General features: G+C 37.7%; 1 protein-coding gene across 2 annotated transcripts in view; it reads left to right on the top strand.

Moving 5' to 3' along the window:
• The window catches only part of ST6GALNAC3 (ST6 N-acetylgalactosaminide alpha-2,6-sialyltransferase 3), a 251042-nt gene that overhangs the window by 163360 nt on the left and 63211 nt on the right, over positions 1-24471 (top strand). For both annotated transcript variants that reach the window (XM_057416786.1, XM_057416776.1), the window contains exon 3: positions 11371-11780. In XM_057416786.1, coding sequence (XP_057272769.1) covers positions 11422-11780 — 359 coding nt within the window. In that variant the 5' untranslated portion in view covers positions 11371-11421. The remainder of the gene's footprint in view (positions 1-11370; positions 11781-24471) is intronic.

Here is a 24471-nt window from a genome sequence, read left to right on the forward strand (position 1 = left end):
TGTCAATCTTCCACTATCCTTTCTGTTTCTAGGACATCAGCTGACATGTATTTTGTCATATTCATAGATCCAGCAAACCAAAGTGGTCAGCAGGCAGATGCTATCAGAGGGAACCAAGTTTCCTTCCTTATTGCTGTCCCCAAGAAGCTGTTTTGTCAGAACTGTGGTGGATGTTGCTGTATCAGTTGGATTTACAGAGCAGCTGATAAGCTTTGGTGTTGACTTTTAAGATTGCTTTTCAAGTTGTCAAATAATAAAGATCCTGCTGTCACTGCAGTCCTTAGAAACGTAAGGAATCACAAGCTTCATTATGTCAATAGGTTTAAAAAAACTCACAAGCCCTTTTCCCCTTCCCCCCCCCAAAAAAAAAACCCTGTGCACTCACAAGCAGGGTTGAAATGTCAAATCTGGCTTAACTCATTTCATGCCAGCAAGAGCAGGAAGCTAATATGACCTCCAAGGTTTCCATCCCAGAAATAGACTTGGGGGTGGGGAGGGATAATTTCAGTAGTCACCAGGTAAGCCAGAACAACAGTATACATGCTCACATACAGAAAGGGAAGACTGTCATCTGGCTTTCTGAGTGGATAGCTTACCTCAAGAAAATACCGTGCATCCTTTTCACAGGTGGAAGCAGGATCATAGCTGAGAGGCCTCTGCTGCTGTCCAGGGAAAGGAGCAGCACCACGGTCTTGTAATCACAGAGAATATTTTTTTCTGAGCTACATCATTTTATGGTCTCATGTCTAAATTTATTCTTCAGAGCAGAATACGTCTTGTTGGGCCCAGCCCTGCAGATTGTCACTCCAAGCTGGACATGTCACATGAGATGTTTCCTTGCTCTTTCTCTTCTCCCTCAGCCGAGTCTGTCTACAGAGAAAAACCTTTCCATCTGTGAATTGAGAATCCAAATTTCTCTTTCCAAAATTCAGACATTAGGCGAAGTTATGGTCCCAGTGGTGTCAGTGTGAGTTTTGCTTTTGACTGTAATGGAGGCTATGAAGGATTTTCCTAGAAAGTCAGCATATAGCTACATTAAAGTCATATTTTTCTTCTTAAGATATGTGTAAGACTAAAAGTTAATTTCTCTCTTAAAAATTTAAATTATAGGTAGAAGAGCTATATGATTATAATCTACCCATTTTGGAGGTAGTGTTATTTATATCTTGCAACTGTATTGTTGTCAGGCCAGACTGTTATCATGGAGAAAAGATTAATAGGATTTATTATTTTCAATTTTTAATAAGATTTTGTTTTGCAATTGCTTCTAGCATGCTTCACCTCATCATGTACCGCCTAATTTGTGTGCGTGTGTTATTCAGCACCTCCTCAGGCCTTGATCTTGTTCTGAGCTCTGTAGTGATGATACATGGTCCTGCACGAGGCCCTATTGACTTCAGTGAGGTTTGGCAGAGGTCACTGTGCTCAGGGGCTTATCTTTAGCAAAGGCTTTAAGGTGAGGGGGAAATTGGGCTGGTGTGGGATGTGGTAGTAGCAGAAACTACATTGTGAAGCTCCATGAAGAAGGAGAACTGATACAGAATAATTTTTGAATTATTTACAAATCATTTAACCCAGTAAATCCCACTTGAGAGAGCTTATAAAGTTATTAGACATAGTGTTAGTCCATGACACAAACTAGAGCTTGCAATGAAACCTGCACTGATTGAAAAGTGGTTAGCAGACATACAGACTGAGGCAGTGATGTAGAAGCAATCAGAAGAGAGTATATGTACGATGACTTTTTCATCTGAAGCAGACCTTTAACTTCAGAGTTTTTAAACATGCAGCTGTGCTTCAAGAGCTTCCATTAGCAACTTAAAAGACTTTAAAATAAATCTTCCTAATTATTTAAGCAGAACTTTCCAATCCAGTTTAAATCTCTGTCCTAGTACCCAGTACCGTTGTTTTTTAAAATTCAAGTATCTGAAAAATGTTGATTTAACCTTGTATCTGTCTGCAACTGAAATGATTTCAATATCTAAAACTAAAAGATATTAAAAACAAATTATTTTTTGGACTAGGACCTTAAAGCAAAATTTTAACCTCAAATGACATTTTTATGGAAGATTTTAAGCATTTTTAAAGCTGACAGTTGTAAAGTAGTGCAGCAAATATTCCCAAAATACCAATAAAGGGAAAAGAAATAAATGTGGCCAGAAGCAAGTATGTATTCTCTTTCAGATAAGACATCCTGCAATTAAAAATACTGGACTCAGAAAGCTTCTTAAGGCTTACTTTGTCAAATGAAAAATGTTACTGGTGTTTAATGCTATTGTAATAAACCTTATTGTTATGCCTGGCATGGATATTATTTTTTTTAATGTCAGAAAAATGGATAATTAGCATTTTAGCTTATCACTTTCCTTCCATGCATACAAATAATTCGAGAGATAGACCACCAAGAGAGACAAAATTAAATAATAGGTCTAGACAGCATGGAACAGAAATAAATTAGGTGTTAGGTTTTCCAGCCTGTTATGTGGATTTTCATGGGGAAAAAAAAGGAACTACAAGGCAGTTTTCCTGAGACAGTTTTTTGTTGCTTACCTTGATACAATGTTCCCATATCAGATCCCAAATAAATTGACCTGAAATAAGATGTGAATGTCATATTAGAAGTCCCATAATGTATTTATGACTGTAAATTTTTCAAATGTATCTAGATTAAAGGCCTAACAAGCATTCCTGCTCTGTGATTCAGCCAAATAAGTTCCTAGATAATGGCCCATGATTAACGGTGAGTGCTGATAACAGGAGGTTATTAGAGAAAGCAAACTTGGAACAAATCTGCTGTATACATTATATACTTTACTGCCATCTGTGGGTATTTATAATAAATACAAATTAAAATCAGTAGTTACAGTGTAATCAACATTTTACATATGTGACAAAGAATTCCTTAGACATAGTCTTATAGCAGGCAATTTCATAGTGAAGAATTCTCATTTGGTGTTTTTGCATAGATACTATTATTTGCAATGAAAAACACCTTTTGTGGAAAGAGTCCTTTCGGCCTTGGTTCCTTTCAAGGATGTCATTCTAAAGTCCGCTCTGTAAGGGAGGATTATGTTTTATATGTGCTCTACTGCCGTACACGGTACTGGATGTGAGAAACTGGTTTTGTCCTTTCGTACTGTGATTCATTCGCTATGCAGTCCATGTGCTAACAGCACATTCCCATCTTTTATGTCTCCTTGAATTGTAAGTGACATTTTACCTCCTTGTGTTTTGTATTGTTTGCTGAGCAAATATGCCTGTACAGAGAAAAAATTTTATCTTCCTTATTGCTATATAGGAAAAAAAAAAGAAGAGAGAGAGAAAAAAATGCAATAAAAACAATTGAAGAAAATAAAGTAACACTAAATATTATGATACCAATAACTTTCCGGATCAAGGGCTGGTAGTAAATGTACTGTTGCAAATACAGTCTCTCAGTAGAGTGACAGAAAGCGTGCCATAGTTAAGATCAGCTAATTCTCTTCTGTTTGGAGTTATTTATGAATTTTGATGGACAGAATCTGGTTTAAATTGTGTTTCTCTAGTAACTTTTGTGCACAAAATTCAAGAGCCATCATGTGCTAACAAGGGCAAGTGAGCAACGTGGTGGATTTGAAGATAAATGACTTGTTGGATTCAGCAAGCAGCATTTGGTTGGAAGAATTCCCGACTTTTGAACTATTACAAAGCCATAGTATTTCAAAGCCTGTGTATTTGCGAATGAGCGATAGATGGAATGTCGCAGACATTTTGGTTATTTATGGTCACCAGCTAAAGCACTGGGATGAAGTTAGTGCTCTAGAACTAATATAGTGTGTTCAGTTTTCTATTTTGGACAACTGTGAAATTAATTTTTTTGTAGGCTATTTTTCAGACTGAATGTTATTTAGTGCCTACCTTATGAACTTCCTGTATAGAGTTTGCGTGATTGAGTTTGCCTGCCTCCCATAACAATTAGGCATTCAATTCTCAACTGTGTTTGACATGAACATTTCCACATATGTTATTGGGCATATTTGTACTTTTATCCTGATACTTTATGTACCAAAGAAGATTGTGTTTTTATCCCTCCTCTCCACCCTACTTGAGAAATGTTGATTGGATCGGTTTGGAACTGTAGACATCTGCATGTTCACAGATGTCAGGGTTTCTGGTTACCTACAAGCTGTAGTACTATATGCTGCAGCGAATGTATCTGTTTCCGTCTGTTTTCTGCTTGGGCAGTTGCAGTTTATAGGGCAAAAGCTATTCTCTCTGCCTAATGCTGAGTTATTTGATTGACATATCTGATAAAGCTTTCTTCACAACAAAAATATTAACAAACATCTTAGGTGTTTTGGTTCTTCTCTTTGCTAGATTTCATCCCCAGCATCATGGTTTATCTTACTAGCTATTTATCAGTATTTTACTTTTTCTCAAATCCTGTTTCCACTTACATGTCTCGCTTCCAAAGCCTAAACTATATTCTATCTTGTCATAGCCTGTTTCATTTCTTCTCTGATATTTTTCTGTCCTCTCTTTTGGTATCCTGCTTCCTTTTGCTTCCTTCCCTTTTTGTGACACATTCATTCATGCTAATAAGAGCATGTCCCTTCTGCCATCCTACCTGGGGAGAGGAGAATTTACGATCCACATAAGATGCAAACTAAAGTGCAGCTTCTACCGACTGAGAGCATCCTTCAGGCAATGCCTTAGGCCACTATCTTTACCTGCCTCTCTTCCAGTGCTCAAAGTCCCACATGGCTGTTGACCATCAGTCCTTCACTGCTGGTCTGCTGGGTGTTTCTCTTGTACTTGAAACACTGAATCTGGCAAATTCCTTCCTTCATTAACCCTCCACGGAGAGACAAAAAATGTCTCCTGTTATTTATTTACTCTCCACCACATTTCTGGTTTTGCATCTGTTATACCAATAGAGCTATCAGGAATCTTTCAATAGTTTATGATTCCAGAAGAAAATACCAGTGTACACTTATTTAAAAGGCGTCACTTTTACTGAAGTTTCAGCTGGAAATCAGGAAAAAAAAAAAAGAAAAAATGGAAGGGACTGTTAATGTGAACTATCATGTTTTAATCTTTTCATAATACAGAAAAATGTTCAAATGAAGGAGCATTTTAATTCCATTTTAGAAAACTATTTAAATATGATTTTTAATAAATAGGAAGTTAAAATATTTTGATTAAGCTGGGCCTGGTTTTACACAAATTTTGTTCTATAGGATTATTGAATGGGATATTATTTTTGACTTTTCAATTTCTGCTTCATATTAGAGTAGAGGAAAATTCATAAAAAAGGCCTGGTTTTCTTCTATAATCAGACACTTGACTCTTGCTACTCAAGAGTTTTCTCAAATATATTTGAGGCATATATTTTTCAGCTCTCAGCATCATGCGATGTACTTGATTCTTGCCTTGTTTCAAAGCTGTCCATATTGTTTCCAATAGCAGCAGCAAAATCAACATGCTGGTGAGCATTTGCTCTGCTATATCTTGAACGAGTTACGAGCTGGCATGGAGTTACTGGAGCTGTCTTGAAAGTGAGAAAGATGACACCGCATCACTTTGCACTGTGGTTCGTGTTCAGAAGGGTGGGGTTTGTAGGGTTTTTTCCCCTTTCCATGAGAAAGCAAGCTGAAATTTCAAAAATACACTTACCAAATTAAAGTTTAGATGGTGCTGGAGAGTCTGGCCCACAAGTTTCAACCTCTACCCAAAGTCCATGCTTCCTTCCCTTTTCTGTCTCTTTACCAGTGACATCAGGAATCCACAACATACTTATTAAAGCAAAGGGCTGATACAGCCCTTCTAGGGAGCTGCAACGTGAACTGCAAATCAAGAATAGCAGTTCTGTAACAACTGGGTCAATTTCTATAGAAAGAATTGCAGTGATGGTTATTTATTCAGTCTCTTACTGCAAGAGTATTCCCATTACATGGCTCCTATGCATTCCCTTCCAGTTCATTCAATTTAAATAAAACCTTTCTGCTAGTACTTATGTATATATCAGTGACAGTCATCTAAATAAAATATCCCAGGCACTTGAGTCTCAAGAACAGTCTTATGAAGAGGCAGATCATATTCTATTTATTTGGAAATGGGATGCATGTTGACATAGGGCTTATTTAAAAATAATGTCAAAATGCTACAATCTTTATGAAATTTTAACATTAATTTTTATGAAGACAGAGATGGTTTTTGGGATGTGATGCTGAAGGCTAGGACCAAAATCAACTGCTGAGGACTAGAAAAACACAACGCTACCACAGGAAAGAAGGGAGAGCTACCACAAACTCAGGATAATCAGGCCTGTGGGTTTTACCATTTTTACTTTTATCACTTGATGTTAGTTATATAACATGATTTATATACAGTGCTTCTGAGTGCTCTATTAAATTGATAGCTCTTTCTGGTTGAACACACAAGTACTACATTTCTTTTGTTTAAATGCGCTGAATTTTGTCTTAGATAAGCCTGGCAATTCGTTCCTCCCAGTTAGAGGTCTGAAGAAAGTGTGTAAGTGTAGATAAATCCAGCTTGGTTGATCATCACTGAAACACAGCAAAAATTAAAATACATTTTATGCTTGCAAAGTAGAGAAAAGCAATAAAAACAATGCCAGACGGTTAATGCCTCTCTTGTACCTTTCATTTCAAAGACCTCAAAAGAACATCAAGAAGAATAAAGGCACAATCTATTCCCCATTGGCATCATTATAAATGTTGTATCCTCTAAAACTCTAAAGACGTCCAAGAAGAGTGGAAGGATAAATGGCACTGAAATAAAGTCTCTCTGGAGCTTTGTTCAATCAGCTTTGTTAGAATTCATTCAAATAAGATGATTATAAGAAAAGATCTCATTTGTTTCAACATTAAAGGAGCAAATTAATATGTGGCAAGCTGCTAATAATTGCCTCATTATGTAGCGAATGGGCATTGCGTCCGATTTACAAAATTACAATCACAAAGTAACAATTGGGAAAGTTTAATCTGAATTTCCTAACTATCTGTATGATTAGTTGTGGGATTTACAGAGCAAAACAGAGTTAGTGGTTGGACTGAGCTCTCCAGAGCACCACCAGCCTATAGCTCTAAGAAGTCACAAGAGAAATTCAGCTTTTCATCAGTGTAAATTACATCTGCTTAAGTCCTGAGCCAGGTTTGGTCCAACTGAAGAGTGAATTTGCCAGTCTATGCTAAGATAGGAGCTTAGCCTGTGACTGGTATGTCAAGACATGGTTTTGTTGGACTACACTGACTTGTTGTGGTTTAAGCCACTGAACCCAGAACACTTGTGCTGAAGTCTTAGCCAAGAGGTTAATAGAATGATGTAAGATCATCTCCTCTTGGGACTTCAGCAGACCCACAGGTCTCTGGTTGGGAAACTTGGCAATCTGTTCTCTAGGAAACCTGAGCCACTGGGAAACCCACTCGTATGCACGGTCCTGTAACTGGAATTTCATTCTTTTGGTGGAGACAATTGATGTGGTGGAGGAGTTGTGTCAGATTGTAAAGTAACCAGTTTTCCAAACATTTAAACCCTCTGTTGGAGAGAATCATGTTTTGTGACCTATTTCTGGTTAGATTTGCTTGTGACCTTTTCTAATTCTGACTGGTTTTGTTATTTAATGATTTGACCTTTGATTCTGTGAAGTCACTTCAGTGCTAAATGCAAAGATTTAATAACTAGAACTGTTTGATAAGTGACCTTTATTACACAGCTATTTCTCTTTGGTAGAGAGACAGCACTGTTTTGCAAGTTCTAATTCACAACTTTAATTATCTTTTCTATTGTCTATAAGCTTGCACAGGAAATGGAAAGGTCAGACATTTCATTTTCTTTACTGATTAAAATATAAGTGCTCCTCAACAATTACAATGTATCATTGAGGAAAAAGATGAGACAATTTGTCAGAATCATGCCCAGCTGCTCTGCTGAGGGCTTCTACACCCTTCTGGCCAGAGACAAAATGAGTAATTTTCTAGAAGCAATAACAGCTTAGCCCTGGTGGTGTGTAGAGGTGAAATACATGTCTAAATACATGAAAAAGGAGACGAGGTGAAGGGTTCTTTACATTTTTTTCTTTAGCTCATATATCTACAGCGCAAGTGAATTAAGATCTTGTGAAGGTGTTGTGGTTTAAGCCCAGCCGGTAACTCAGAACCACGCAGCCGCTTGCTAACTCCCCTCTCCCTTTTTCCTCCCCATCTCGGTCCAGAGATCATAAATTTGTAACAGCACAGGTTTTTCTGTATGGTCTTGCCAATCTGTAGCAATCCCATTGTTGCTGGACCATCTCTACAGAGGGGAGGGCAGCCTGGGCTGCATGGCAGATGTGCTTTTGGCGTCTTTGATAAGGCTCATGTTGTGTTAGTGTCACATCAATTGCTATCCTGGTGTTTGTGGTGTGGACATCTGTAAACAGTTACTGTTAATTACAAAACAGATCACCAAGAAGGCGCATTTTCTCTAATTCTCCAGCTTTCATCTCCCTGTATTACAGTTTCTGTTCTTAAGAATTGTCTCTCTGCTTTCTGTCCATCCTTAATACAAACAGTGCAGCAAGTTAAATGGAAAAGCAGCAGTTTCTCATGCAAGTTAGGGCTATCATGGGCAACCTTACAACCAAAAATCTGCATATGGGATGTATAGAGTATAGAGTGAGGTGAGACAACAGCACATCACTCCAACTCCTCAACAGTCACAGGGAGCTGTCAGCTGTGTCTTAATTCAGCAGCAGAAGCAATAGCCACAACTAAACAGGTGCTTCCCAATTCCAGCCCTTTGGGAACCCAAATCCCTGTGCCTGAATAGCTCCTGTGGGAGCCATCTGGCAGGAGAGCTACATTTGAGCAGCTTTTGAATCTTAACGTGATGGACAGCCATTTCTGAGGTATGGTGTAGTAACAAACAGGAATGTCATGTTAAGTGAGGAAAATGAGAAAGCTGTTGTATGTGGATTACTGAAACTGCCCCTTTTCTCTGTGACACTTATAAACACTTACAAACACCATAAGCTGCCAGCTTGTCTCCATATGGGGGTTCAGTGAATGAATGTTGATGTGTGTTTTCTGATATGTTGAGGAAGATATGATGCAAAAAGGATACTGAAGTCAGTGGATGATTCTGGCACCAGTGGAATGTCTGTCATGGGTGTCAGTTGGTCTTCTAAATCTCTCTGGGATCTCTGTTGGGAAATAAAAGTATTAGGACATGTGCAATTTCTCTACATTGTAAAAGCTATTTTGAGATAGGGCTGGGAGGGGTTAAGCTTCTGCTTCTATTGAAGAAGAGCAGATTATATGTTGACCTAATGCAGGCATTCAATATTATGAAAGTGCTTTATAAATTGGAACAAGATAAATGAATCACAACAAAAGAGTTAGAAAACCAGGGGACACAATTGCAAGAGTGAGTGTACTCAGTTTATTCAAGCAGAACAGTTACACTCTGTGAATAGAAAATGTGCAATGCATTTCTAACTAGGGTCAGAAAATCAAACAATTCCAAATTTAAGAGATGAGCCCCATTTTAATGAAGAAGGAATATTGTGGGGAGAGAAAAACAAACAAACAAGCAAACAAAACAAGAACAAAACCAAAACCACACAACCAACCCCAAAACCCAAAACAACACCTATGTTGAGACAAATTTAAATGGGACTGGATTCTTGAACAAATTGGCTTTTCCTATCTAGCAGTTTCATATTCAACATTTGTTAGCTTGAAAGTTCACCCTGGAAGGCATAAATTAATCTACTGGGACTTTAACAATTCACTTCATGTTAGGATGTGAGTTATACTTATGGGTTCGCTTAGGTCACACAGCCATGTCCTCATAATGTATCTTAGAGAGGATTTCTGTAACTAAGCAGTAAACAGAAAGACTGTTGTGTTCAGCTGCATCTCCTGGGATTTCATCCTTGCTGTCAGAGAGCTATGCAGGACAGCTTTCTAAACTACAACAGCTATAAAAAAAATACAGTGTTCTCTGTAAAGGAGACATTGCTAATGCTTTTGCATGCAGCCAGGCATCTTTAACTTCTGATGAAATGAGGAAAGAACATTTTCATGTTCATAGTTTCATAGAGAAATCAAACCAATCACAGTAGAGAAATCAAACCTTTGCAATGGTGAGATTTATTCAGAAGTCTTTGAGAATGCACCTTAGCTCAGTACAATATTTGCCATAAAAAGATGAAATCTTCTGGCTGTTATAATTTGGCTCTCTTCAGATGTTTATCTCTTATGCTTGCATTGTGTACAATTATCAACGAAATTTGATGTTTTGTCAGCTATTATGTCCTAAGGTTATAGTGGTCAAATGTAGCCAGGATATTCATCTGCTACATGCAGTGGGATTTTGAAGGGAAGTAACCACAGGTCTGATAAGAAAAGCACCGAGCACCCTGTCAGGTTAAATATCCAAAGGACATGGAGACAATCATTCCTAACAAATGTTAAACTGAAGTCCCTTGGACAAAAGATCAAGTTTGTGACCATACAAAGAATTGTAGATGACCTGTGGACTGGACTGTCTTCTGTAGGTTTGGGGGGGGGGGGGGAAGAGAGGGGAGTTGGTTGGTTATTTGGGGCCTTTTTAATAGATCTGGTTTTCCTTTGATTTAGATCTCTAACCAAGCTTTTCATACAATTGAACTTAAGGACAGGGCATTTCCTTTTAGTCTTTCGGTACAAAAGAACCAAAGGACATTTACTCTTTATACTCTGACAAACGGAACATTCGGTAGGTCCCTATAACTCTCTTAGACAACTGTTTCTGTTTTCAGGTCTTACTGGAGAAATAGTATCCTAGAACATGGTCAGGAAAGTCTGTCTTCAGTTTGCCCAGCATTAAGTTCCTAGTTTATGTATCACCGTTCCATCTGCCTCTCATTTTTCATAGGTCATAACCGTTGTCTGGAGAGAATAATATATTCTTCTGTCCACATCTCCTTTCCAACTGCAGGATTTTCATACTGCTAGAGTTACATCTCATGGTTGACTTCTACCACGGATTTGGGAACTATTCATTCAGATGCCTCAATACCGTCAGTGTGTAGTTAAATTTCCAGCATTACTTTTTCTCTACTATTGCTGACAACAGCATGCTAAAAGAGAAGAATGCATTGATCTAAATATTGTTTTCTTCTGCTTCTTGCTTTCGTTGTTTACTAGTGGGAAGAGTAAGATTTAAAGAAAAAAAAAAGATAATTTTTCTAGTTGGCTTTGCAAGATGGAGAACAAAGGAAAAGATTTAAACCACCTATTTCACTATAAGAAACATTACCAGCTCTATCAATCTGTTTTTCCTCTCAGTCTTCCTGTTGTACAGTGAAAGACTTGCCGTATATTTTTGTTTTCTTTCTTACAGCCTCTACGACTTGACTGTGACTTCTGTGCCATTGTTTCAAACTCGGGACAGATGGCTGGCCAGAAGTTGGGAGCCGAGATAGACAAGTCCTCCTGCATTTGGAGGATGAACAATGCTCCCACAAAGGGCTATGAGGAGGATGTTGGGAAGAGGACAACTGTAAGAGTGGTCTCTCACACAAGCGTGCCTCTCCTTCTCAAGAATCCCGAGTACTTTTTCAAAGAAACCAACAACACTGTTTATGTGATCTGGGGACCTTTCCGAAATATGAGGAAGGATGGAAATGGCATTGTGTACAACATGCTGAAGAAAACCGTTGACAGCTACCCAACTGCCAAAATCTATGTGACAACAGAAAAGCGCATGAGTTACTGTGATGCAGTATTTAAGAAGGAGACAGGAAAAGACCGGTAAGTCCTAACGACCAATTAGTATCCTAAAGAACAATTATAATGTTTGACAAAAGGTATGTGAGAGAAGTCTGTGCTGGATGCCACCTAGTAAATGAAACACCAGATATGTTTTTAATGGATTGTTATACGGTTTTGACTGTTATAAGCACTTGATGAGGCAGCAGCTAGGCCCCATTTACCCCACCTACGCTACCTTCTGTTCTTTCCATTTCTGTTGGCTTGAGTCCCAAAAATACTGGATGTCTTCCTGAAACATTTTCAAAGCTGTGTGTTGTTTTCAGCTCAATTTACTATTGATTAGATTGACATTTTATTTGAAGAGGATAATCCTACACAAACAACATTTCCAAATGCACAACCTCAGGATAATAACTCTGGATATTGTATTTTATTCTCTGTTGAGATTCACTGTAGCTTTTCTTCAAACACAAACCTCAGGGTTAGGCATCATTTCTGTTTCTTGGTGAAAATGGATTATCAGTGATACTGTAGTAGATTTAGGTTTTTACCAGAATTATACTGAAATTCTATTTTCCATGCCTGAGAATGTGTGTTTATGCTGCATGAGTGGGGGCTGTAAGGAGAAGAAAGTGTGAGGACCACTGTTTTGGCTACTATGTTCAAAGCAGAAATTGGATTTGTGAAATTAAGTCCACAAATTGCAGGATTTTATAACCAAGCTGCAAAAAATTCTGATCCTCTGTGTTTTGGCGTGGAAGAGCACCTGCCGCAGATTCACTGGAACTTAAGTAGGAAGGAGTTTCTAGATTACTGCTGTGCCTTAGTAATAATTTTGGAAATAGCATATCATGAATTTGCTGTTCTGAAAGACTGTGGCTATTCTAATCAAACTAAAATGACAGATATTTCTGTATTTCTATATTTCTATATTCACCAGCAGTTTAACTGGGTCCAAACTTTTGACTTAGCTTTGGAAGTAGAAGAGTTTATTCTCTCTTCTTAGATTCACTTTGTTATTGAACTGTCAGAACCTGGTTAGAATTGATTTTTCCATTTCTAAAACTATTGAAACATAGGTAAGAACTTAGCCTGGAGGTGGTTCACCATGTGTATATGTTGTTGCTGTGATTCTGGAGTTGGAGTGAGCACCTGTGTGTCATAAAGATGCCAAGGTTATCGTGGCTTCTTTAGTTTCACTGAACAAGCTGATGAGCAGAGGCTAATAGAAAAAATACATAAGATCCATTCTTCAGAAAATGCTTTCTAATAATCCAGGTCACCTGCTTTACATATTAATCAAGCTAAATGTGATCATGGGTACGTTATAGAATTGCTAAACATAAATTTGCTTATATTTATGACTCTTCCATGTCAGGTCACAGTGACTTTACAATACTTTATCTAAATCCTTATTGTGAGGCCAGGCCTTAGTATATCCTACCAAAAATCTCACAATCCAATGTTAAAGCATCCTCATCTCCAGACTAATCCATTCCTGTTCAACAAATTAACACATCTCAAGGTTTTGTTATTATGCAATTAACACAATACAAATGCTTCTTTTCATGTCAAAGGCATACTGTACTTCTGTTCTCCCAGTGCTTATGAGCACAGTTCTCAAGCAGCCTATTGTCAAAGTGGCCAAAGTTCTTTCTCCTTTATCCATTACAACTATGTTTCACATTGAGAACAACAGCAAATTTCCTGCCTCATGACCCACATCACATTACGTTTGCACATACCTCCCTTTAACACTGTGAAAAAAAACCCTATCATTTCTCACAGTGGCAATCAGATAACATCTTCATATCTACTGCAAGTCTCATTTTTAGTCCTACTTTTTGATGTCAAATATTAAGTGATGGTTTTAACATCATTTAGTGCTCTTGTCAGCCAGAAACAAGGGAAAGAATTTATGTCACCAGCCAACACCCTCTCTATCACAAGAAAACATCCTGCAGTTCCCTACTAATCAGGGGACCTCAGTTTGGAAACTTTCATTTTCTGTAACATTTTCAATTCACAAGACCCACCTGCTGTTTCTAGGGAGAGTCATGGAGCTGTGATAGGTATGTGGCATTTGTGGAGGCAGTAAAGAGAGAGCACGAGAGATTTGTGGGTGATGAAAATAGTTTCACGTGCTGTGCCAGACTATTATGATGCTCAGACAGACTCAGATTCCTCAGCCAAATATTCCTACAGTTCCTCAGAGAAGCATCAACTTTTGCTTGCAATATTAGATTGAACAGGGATCTGTTTCAACATGTTTCCAGCAAAAATTCTGGAAGGAAACCAAGTTCAATTCATTTTAAAACATACTGAGTGGATCGTAACCACATCTATTTTAATTTAATCTTAGAAAACCATCCTTATGTACAATGTATGCTACTAATATATAGTAAAATTGCAACAGATTTCCAGTCTGTCAAGCCTTTAATGATCTTTCTATTTGTACTTTGTGATGTACCACCCTTTTTGGTAATTAGTGGGATTTCTGAGTATTTCCATCCTAGCAGTACTCAAGTTTTAAGGTTGTTAAGCAGCTAACAGGTATGTGCCACAGTCAATTCTCTACTTCAGAAAAGCTCTGGTCCTGCATCACTGATGTAGGAGCTTCATCCCTGAGTTCACTGAGTGCAGGTTCAAAAAGCACAGCTTGCATATTGACAGATGATTTATCATTGGCTCATGGAAGAAGCAAGAACTGCCTTTAAATAGCTTCCAAAAAACAAGTTTGTTTATTTTGCAGTTGTTCAATTCTACCATTTTTTAATTCTACAGCAGTACAATGTGACGTGGTCTATCCACGTTGGAGAATGAACCTTGCATGCAGTGTTATGTATCTGGGGGACATATGTTCTTTCTGAGAGTCTTCATTAATGAAGCATTTAAGTTCAAGGTGGTGAATGCTCATCCTCTTTGAATAATTGTTATACATGAATAATAGTCATTACCAGGCATTCACAATTTTTCATTAATGCATTTTACTTGGTATTTCCCTAGAGGGAGCATAAACCTGGCAGCATCTTCCTGTACTTCAGTAATGTTTTGGTATACGTATTGAGTCAAGTGAAAGGATTTGAGGAAACATTAGGTAATTACTAAATGTGGCATCTTTGTATGTACCCCAATCCAGATAAGTGGCTCTGAAACCATGTATATCTTTGCATGCATTAGAAATGCAATATGATACAACAACATTTAATTGGTAATATCAGGGAAAACTGTAGTCTTCATTAAAGCAGCAGAGCTAATTCTGCTCTGATAAAGTGCACTGAACAGCCCTAAATAGTTTTTAATTAGCTGGCACCAAAGCTGCACCACCCTTAGGGAGGGTAAAATTAATGAAAACTAGCAGCAAATAGATCAATGCTACTGGATGTTATTGCCTTAGGTGAAGGTGATGAGGAAGAAAGGAGTGTCTTTTAAGGATCATTTAGAAAACAGTCTGCATTAAAAGTCTCTTTCAAAATGATAAAGAGCAGTGATAAAATAAATCTGTGCTAATATCAGTAAAAGAGCCTAATGCCATCCAGAGTGCAGACTCCAGTTGTGTTTATACTACAAATATCTCAGGCTATCCACTCAGCACTGGATGTTCCAGCAGTGCCTCTGACACAACTCCATACCTTCTTGGAGCTGGTGGTGTGATCAGATACTCCTGTCCCACTGCACACAGAGGACGGTGAGCCCCAGCAAACAGCCAGTAACACATGTGCTGATACTGCTCAAAGCATGGATTAACTACCAAAAAGAGCCTGCTGAGCTTTGCGAGGAGATGTATTCCCAGCTCCTAGAATTCCCATTTAGAGACATGAGATAATGCTCTGCAAAGCAGCCAGTTTGGTAGACAATTGACTTTCTACACAGGCTGTCTTAACTCTAACAATACACATCCTATACCCAAACAATTCAATTCAACCACATTTTATCAAGATTTTTAGCCATACAAGCATGTCTACAAGAGACAGGTTCACTGAGCCATATTTACAGTCAGAGGCTGGTTTTGAAGAATTTTTGTTAATACCTTGGATCATCCCAAAGAAACTAAATTGCTTTTGTGCTCTGCTTCCATAAGTTCTTGGTTTCCTCTGTTCATGTCAGATGGTGCTATGTGCTGGGTTATTAGAAAGCTGTGTTATCATTCAAGGCAGAAAGATGGATAGTTCTGATCACTGACTTCTGCATTCAAAACTTGGGGGTGTGCTCAACCTGCTATTTTACTTAGTTCTGCTCACTAATTATACATTATGTCGGTGCTACACAAGATCTATATTATATCTCTGTCATTTAGAGCTATCAAATTATATTCATCTAAAGTTCAGATTGACACTGTTAGACAACTGCAGTCATCACAGCTTCACCTCAGCTAATATGTGATTTTTGATGTGTCTGACTAATCTACATGAAGCTTTAGTAAGTCATTGAAATGAATAAATGAAATTACATTCCCTGAGGCTCAAGTAGCTGCAACTTCTACTATTTGGTGATATTCTCTGTGAATTGTGGTAGTAAAGCTGTCAGTGGTCGGCATGTCAGAGTTTTATGCCATATTTCTGATTGTTAACTTGAATGATATAGTAATGCGATTTTCACTTTTGCACTTCCTTACATATACATATTAGTTTCCTCATCAAGGCAATTCAGAGAAAATATAAAATCTTAGCTAGTGTTAGGTAATATTTGCAGAAAGCAGCTTTTCACTGGGAAGCAGTGAACACTGACACTGAATCTGCCTCAGATTTTGGGACTTGGACAGTATTTCCCATCAGTGCTTTGTATGAACATGCTTTTTTTTTTTTTAAAAAAAAAAAAGAAGTATATAATAAATGTTTAAACTCTGGAAGATGAGTGAAAGTTTATTTCATTTTGAAAGGAACATGAGCAGAGTTGAGGGAAAATCAGCATCTTTAAATTACAGAACTTTTGGAAGAAGACAATGGAAAAACTGATTCAGAATGATCTATAATGCCTTGTTAAAGACGTCAAAACACTGTTAAGGTCAAAAACGAGTTGTAGTTTACATTTTGATCTAGCTTTTATCATGATGATGTAATGTTTGCTTCTGGACCAATATAGGCATCAAAAATTTCTCAACTGCCCGTGAGCATCATAGCAAACGCCAAAATACGTGTTTCATATAGTGACAATTTTTCAGGTGCTTGGTGGTGGATCTTTCTTGAACCATTGCTTGGCACTTCCATTCTTTCTTTTTATAAAGTAATTCCTTCAAAAAATGCTAATGGATTTGTCTGTCTTAATTCATAGAGGGTTTAAATAGTTTCATTGTTGGCCAAGACTGCTTTATTACCTGAAAAAACGAGGGTCTAAAGCGTGAAACCTTAATGAAATAAATAGATTTTTCATTATAAAACACTTAAACCCTCAACATCTATTGCTGTTTGTGGTCAATCACCAGACGGCTAACAACTGTTTTGGGGTTTATATTCACTCTTCCATTTCCTGGTAAAACACCAGTTGTTCCTCAGTGTCCTACATTTATTCCCTGCAGCCCATTAGTAACTGCATTTATATCTCTTTATGAAGATTTTCCTAATTAAGATGAACATTTTTCTCTATTAGGCAGATGGAACTCAATAGAAGAAGTCCGTTTTTTATTAGCATGCCACTAAATGCTGTGCAAAGCAGCAGCACTTTTGTTAAAAAACACATCTCCTACTATATTACACTAATTACTTAGTGAAGTGAAACTTTATTAAAAATATCAATATTAGCTAATATTTTGTGGTAAAACTGTGGCTGCATATAGATTGCTGTGGGCTCAGAGACCTATTGATCCTCTGGTGGTTGCTGACTTTATCCATGAAGTTATTTCTTTTTACCTAATGATTTAAGTCAAGAAATACATAATCAGGATTTACTTTACCTTTGTGAATTTTCACATCTCCCTTGAATTAATCCAGTATCTATTGCATTTATTTTATCACATCTTCTTTAAGTGCCACTGAATCCATTTTCTGCTCCTGACAAACTGTGTGTTGAATCTTTATACGGTGTTTGGTACTGTCCTAATTATGTGCACACCTTTTCCCTCCAGTCCTTCAGATATTCTGCAGCTTTTATGGTCATGAGAGTATTGCTGATACCCCTCATGAGCAACGCTGGGATTTCACATGTAGATGAGATTCTGCTTCAACATTTCTCGCTTCCTGTGAACATACACCTTTTGAAAGGATTATGTAAATCAGTGATTCAGATGCTAGCCATCCTGGTAGCACTGTGGATCACAGTGGTTCCAGTTTTGCTGCTGGTAGGGAAGATATTTTATAGTTGCAAAGGCAGAAATCTTGTAGGGAAAAATTAGCAGAGGAATAGATTCTGACTTAAGCCTTTGGTGTTCATAGAAGCTTAACTGGATCATATTCTGTACTTCAATGTTTTTGATTTTTCAGATCACAGGGCTTAAAGTAGACCTTGATTTTCCTAAATGAGCTTAAAATTCTAAAGGAACAGAATTAACTTTTAAAAAAAATCAAGATATTAATCTATTTCTGTAACTCAGCCTTGCTGCCAGGTGAAATAGCTATCTTTAAAAAACAGAGCCATTACAATTGAAGTCTCTACTTCTCATCAGTTGTCATACAGCAATGCTTTCCTAAGGTATATTAAGTGAATTAGAAAATAAGTGCAATGGTGCTATTGCTTTTGTATGATACCTGTTGGTTACTGGTAACTGTGGGTTTTCTAATGGAAGCTCCCTAAAGTGCACTGAACTGTATTTACAGTGTTGAGCACAAGGCAACAGGCTGCAATCAAGCTGCATGAGATGCACTGGGAGATTTTGTGTTACAGAGTTGCTGCTCAAGTGAGGACAGCAGCTTTAGGAGATAGGGAATAAAACACTACAGTGATTTGTTGCTTCAGAGAGAGAACAGTTTCTGCACATCTGTCCACCCACTAGCTAGTAAAACTTAGTAGGAAAGACTTTTATAAGAAAAGGTGTTTGAGAACTGATTTCAAATATCTCACTGATCTTTTCTAAAGATTGTTTTCTCAAAGCTTTGAACAAGTAGGCAACACAGCAAAAGAAAAACTGTTTGAAAGTAGAAATAATTTAGCTTGAACTGATGTCAGAGTATTTTACCTTAAAATTTAGAAAGATTTGTAAACAAATACTGCACTAAAAATTTAATTGGTAAGAAATCAAGGCCGTGTAAGACCTCCTACACATAGGTGGGAAGAAAAATGGCGGAAAATGGTGAAATTTTGTGTCTCATTAAACTGATTTAAAACCCAGTGTTAACTGGGCACTTGCTTATGCACATCTTCAATATGTATTTTTACCTATATAAAACCAAAACAGATCTTCTACTTTGTTTTATTATGTATCTCTTATCATGTGTCCCATATAAAGAATTCAGGCTGCAATTTCAGAACAGTGAAAATGTACATATATATATATGTGTGCACATGGATTTATAACTAGGCTTCATAGCCACACTTCTCAGAAAATTTGATGTGCTACTGGGATATGCTACAACCTGTGCTTAGAAAACAATCACTGACTGCATCCTATGCAGTTCCTGTGATACTCAAATTCTCTGAGCTTTTAACTGTGAGGCAGATATGCATCTAAAGAGTAACATACACAGGAGCAGCATGTGCAATTTTTCTCTGGCATTCACACCTTCAGGAGGTTTTAGAAGCTATAAGAGTCTGGAAAAACATATCTAGAGCTGTGGGCATTTATTTTGAGTCTTGAGGAATGTCCTCAAATAATTTGTCTGATGTCTTGGATATTGATCGGCCTGTAGCTTAGTTTGGGTATAAAGGAGAATAGTTTTTTACACAGGTGTTCAAGGATTCAGGCATTCTATTTTCAGTATTTTGTAAGCAAGTCTTGTTTGTAGTAGCATTCAGTACAGTTGGGATCACATACCAGAGATGGCTCTCATCTCAGAACCTGACCAATGCTACCCAGTACGTTAGCATTCAGTAAACATGCAACTGCTATAGAAGGAAAGGTTTCTAAATGCCGATATTTGTCCTTTGCAAGTTTGCTGTTACTATCCCATCCTGGTCTTTGGAGAGTTCTTTCTCTTTGTTTTTATTTTTAAAAGTCAGCCATCCCAGCAAGCATATCCTGTCTGTTACAGCCATACTAGTTACAGAAAGGAGGAGGTGTGAACTCTCTGTCTAATAACATTCTCTACATGACTCATTCAAACTTTCAAAGCATGGGATTTGCTGCAAAACTTCAAAAATTGCTGCAGGTGATGTCACTAGTGTAGAATAAGACGCAGAAAAAGGAAAGAAAGTGATAACAGATGAAATCCTAAGAAACAAACAGCATGCTTTGAACAATAAAAACAAAGATAAATGTCAGAAGTATGTGCTCTGTGTTCAGTTTGCTCTCCATATGTTGTTTTGGAGTTTTCCTTGAAGTACCTTCATTAGAGATGCTAGTGCTCCTGTCCCTGAAGAGCATCCCAAACATTTTCCATAAGAACATTTCCTAAAACATTGCAGATAACACTTAAGCCTCAAAATGCCTTTGTGAGGCAAGGAATATTTATCCTCTTTTTACAGCTTGACTTCTCTGGAAAATGACACTGGGGGAAAGCAGGAGCCATCTCTGTGCAGAAATCATAGGGCTTTTTGAATGTTGTGTACTTACATACGTTTTATGCAGGCATTTCAGTCTCCTAGTGCTAATTTTGGTTTGGAATGGTCTGGAACTGCAAAATGGAACCAGTTTCTGTATAACCTGTTTTCAACCAAACACGGTAATGTTCCAGCACTTCCTTCCACATTAAATTAGCAGTAGTCTCTTGACATTTTAAAATCAATCAAAACATATGGGAAAGAAAATAATCCGAAGAATATTTGCAAAGCAGTATTCCTCTGAAAGAAGAATTTTAGTTTAATTTTTTCAAGTATTATTTGTTTCCCTACCCTGTTTCCATCCGTCTTCACTTTCTTTTCACACCTTCCTCTAGTCCGTTAAGAAATGTGACTAGCATTTTTCACATGTAGCTTTTTCTTTTATCAAGGGAGAATTGTGTCTTTGCTGGAGCTTAGTGGTTGTGGTTTTTTGCTGTTTCATTCTGTGCCACTCTGATTTTGTATTAGTGATGACACTGTTGAAATATGTTTCGTTTTTGGTGTGGAAGAAAGCAGTGGTCCTTAACTCCTCCAGGCTTTTTTCATGGTCTTAAATTTCCTTTACCTCCTCTTTCAAGAAAACACAGTGTTCAGCAGAGTCGGATTTCAGCTCCACTGTACAGATCCTGCTGGGGACTCCCTGCTGCAGTGGCATCCCAGAGCCTTCTCACTCCTAGAGGTATTTTGGGTCTTGCTCATGGAGTGCCTTGTGGATATGAAACTTCATTTAACTTTATACGAGATATTTTTCAGGATAATCTCAAGCTTTATGCATTGCTTAGACCTGTCTAAGCACTAGTGGCTTCTTGCCAAGCTACATGGTTTTACTTGGTTATTAGAGAAAGGTGGTGAATGGGTAAGTAAGTAAAGCCAGTTCATTGTTTATCAGTGGGAAATTGAGTATTTCAGGCAATATTTCTAGATATGGTTTAGAATGGTACTCAGGGATTATATATTCAGGGAAGACTTATTCCAGTCTCATGTCCAAGCTTCTAATTGTGGATAATTTAAAAGTTTTCCCTGGTTTGGAAATAATAGCCACTGGTTTCATATGTTTTCAATCAATTTCAGTGTAGCAGCAGCAGCTCCACATGTTTTCCTTAAACTTCTGTCTGTGTACCAGGACAAGGACTGGCATATAATATAAACATTTTCCTCATTATTACTTTGCATTTTTCCCTGAGGCTATCATATTGATTTCAAAACCATGGTCATTATTATACTCAAATGGTGGCATTAATATATTGGTCTCTGAGGGTAGATTATAATAGAAAGTTTCAAAATAATTGCCCACTAATATGAGAGGTGGAAGTATGTATAGTATTATATTACTTGTAATGTAACCATTAAAATAACAATTATGTGGTAATGAAAAGACTCATTATGCTTTAGTTTATCTTTACATAATGTTCATAGGTAATGAAAACAGGGAAGATTATATCTAATTACATTTTACAATATTATTGCACTTCCTCTAAGAGAACAATTTGCACAGAATCGTAGATTTCCATGCTTCAGTTAAGTTTGTGTCTATTCACCATGGACTTCAGAATGTGACTATTTTAATACTATTTCATTTTATTGTTACAAGTTTGGGGATTTTTTTTTTTTTTTTATTATCAAGGTGTGTTTATAGTCTTCATAAAGAACATTCTTTAAATTAAATTATTAGAGATAGTCAAATCTTGCAACATGGCTGCACTGAACAAAACTGTAAAGATAATTTTAGGTTCTTCAGGTTTGATGTGTTAGAAAAATGAAGGTAGTTTGACACTGAGTCAGCCAATAGAGCACCATCACTCTCTAGGTGAATGAGAAATGTTAAATGTATGTACTATCTATCTTCTGTGTCAATTTTGGTTTAGTTGTCTACAACTGAATTGTATTTCAGGCGTACGAGCAAGTTCCTTTTCTACTGTACCCAGAGGTGGAGCATGCAAGAACAAATAGAAAACCAGTGCTTTGACATGGATAGGGTCTCTCATTTTGTGTATTGGGATATTTAGCTCAAAGTTAAAATCGCTTAGTTCAGGAATGCATGGATAGGGCTCCCAAATTATCTTAATGACAAGATCATTAACCAGCATTTTGATATTTGTATAACCAGATCAGACTACACTGATTTTCAAAGATACAAGATTGTCCTCATTTTTTCAATACTGTGCATATTTTCTAAACATAATTGCATGGTTGAATGTTACCTTTAAATGCCACACTCGTGGAAGTGGGAACTATATCATCTAATATATTTTACTCCAAAACAGAATTAAGAGATATGAATTAAGCAGTTATAAACTAGGCATTAAAAATACAATTGCATGGATTTTTCTAGGTAATGTACTAAATGACATCAATAGAGAAAGTCTTTGGTCTAGCAGTGTGATATCTGCGGGTTGGAACTAGATGATCTTAAGGTCCTTTCCAACCCTAATTATTCTATGATTTAATTAGTTTATGTTAATTGCCTACATTTCAGAAACAAATGGCTTGATTTCTTTCTTCAATGAATGAATGAGTGACTTGGCCTTCTGCCATTCCTCTGCTGTGCAGTATCCTATTCCCTACACACCCAGGGAGTGCTCTAGAACTGACTGGCAGGTAAAGATGGTGACAGAAGAGGGTAAGCCACAGATAGAGCTGGCAACCTCACCACTGCCAGAAGTCCGTGGCAGCCTGGCCTCTCCAAGGGGGCAGAGAAACCTTTCCTGACAAGGGAAGGGGACTGGGGACTTCCACCTTTCTACCACGTTTCCTCTTGCTCTCGCCCATAGCTGAGGTGGCTGAGGCACCTCCAGGCTGCTGCAGAAGAGGGTAAGGCTGGAGGCCAGCTGAGTTATTTGGTGCATCCAGCTACAGGACTGTCTCCTTGTAGGTGTTTTTGCAAAGGTAGGGTTTAATTTTCTGTTCCAGTGAGCTGAACGGTGGGGTGAATTTGTGAGCCACAGTGTACATGGCTATATAGTGGTGTTTAGAGCATGGTTACTGTCTGAGTCTTTGTTTGGCTGACAGGAGAGCTCAGTACATACTAAGGTGCACATTGTCTGTGAGGCCTGACCCCAAGTAAGTCCTGAAGCATTTCCAACTTCTGTGCTTTTGGAAGAATCATCTCAGATCCTTCCAATCGCTGGCTGTTGCGCTGTCACTGTAGTTCAGTTGCAAATTCTTTCTTGTTCATGTTTCTCTTTAATGGGATGCTTTTTTTCATTTGGCACATTTCTTGCTTTTCTTCAGATATGTTTTTTCCTTCTCTGTCATTACTTTACTGATATTATCCACATTTTTTCCTCTTTGATTTCCTGCTTCATTGTTTGTAACTATGTCATCTATATAGCTTTCTTCTTTCACCCTTTTGTCCTTTTACTGTGAAATATATTGCCTCAAACACACCTCCTGTTTTCAGCACAATCTCTTTTAAAACAGCTCACAGACTTGCAAGGTATCTGATGAAGATCAGCTCTGCTTTTTATGCCCTTGCCCTTGCTCTTCCACGTGAATCCTGGAGCAGAACACCTGAGAGTCTGATCTGGAATTGCAGATCCCAACTCAGTACATCCTGTACTTAAAACAAAAACAAAATATCACAGTGGGATGCAGAAGCTGTGCATGATTATTTATTGATGATTGTTGGTTACAGGAATTAAAGCAGCAGGGAGCTCAGACTTTGATCAGAAACCACGTGACTTTTCCGTGCAATTTTTATTGTAAAATGTGAACATAATATAAACCCATTGTGCTCATGCTGTTAAATGCTAAGCTCTGGCATGATCTGCTGTATGAACAATTTGTGTTCCCTGTTACACAAGTGTGTAGCTCTGTATATGCAAGCCTTGGTAAAGGCTTGGAGCTGTTACATGGCGATTTATATGTATGTATATGTACTATCTATCATAAATGTTTCATGTTGGTGCTCAAATGTACCAACCACCCAGTACAGTGTTGACTCCAGCGTGAAAAGAAAAGGGATCTGGTATGTGACTGCCTGACTGGAGACAGGACAGCCTTTCTTTCTGTGAGCTTCCAGCGCAAGAGGTGTTCACATGGAGACTCACTTCATGTGTTCTGTAGCATTAGCAATGAGCAAGGTCCATGTGGTTTGTTTGGG

Source organism: Pezoporus wallicus, unplaced genomic scaffold (assembly GCF_028554395.1).
Source record: "Pezoporus wallicus isolate ANWC-B61680 ecotype Strahan unplaced genomic scaffold, APGP_CSIRO_Pwel_v1 contig_5908, whole genome shotgun sequence".
NCBI lineage: Eukaryota > Metazoa > Chordata > Aves > Psittaciformes > Psittacidae > Pezoporus > Pezoporus wallicus.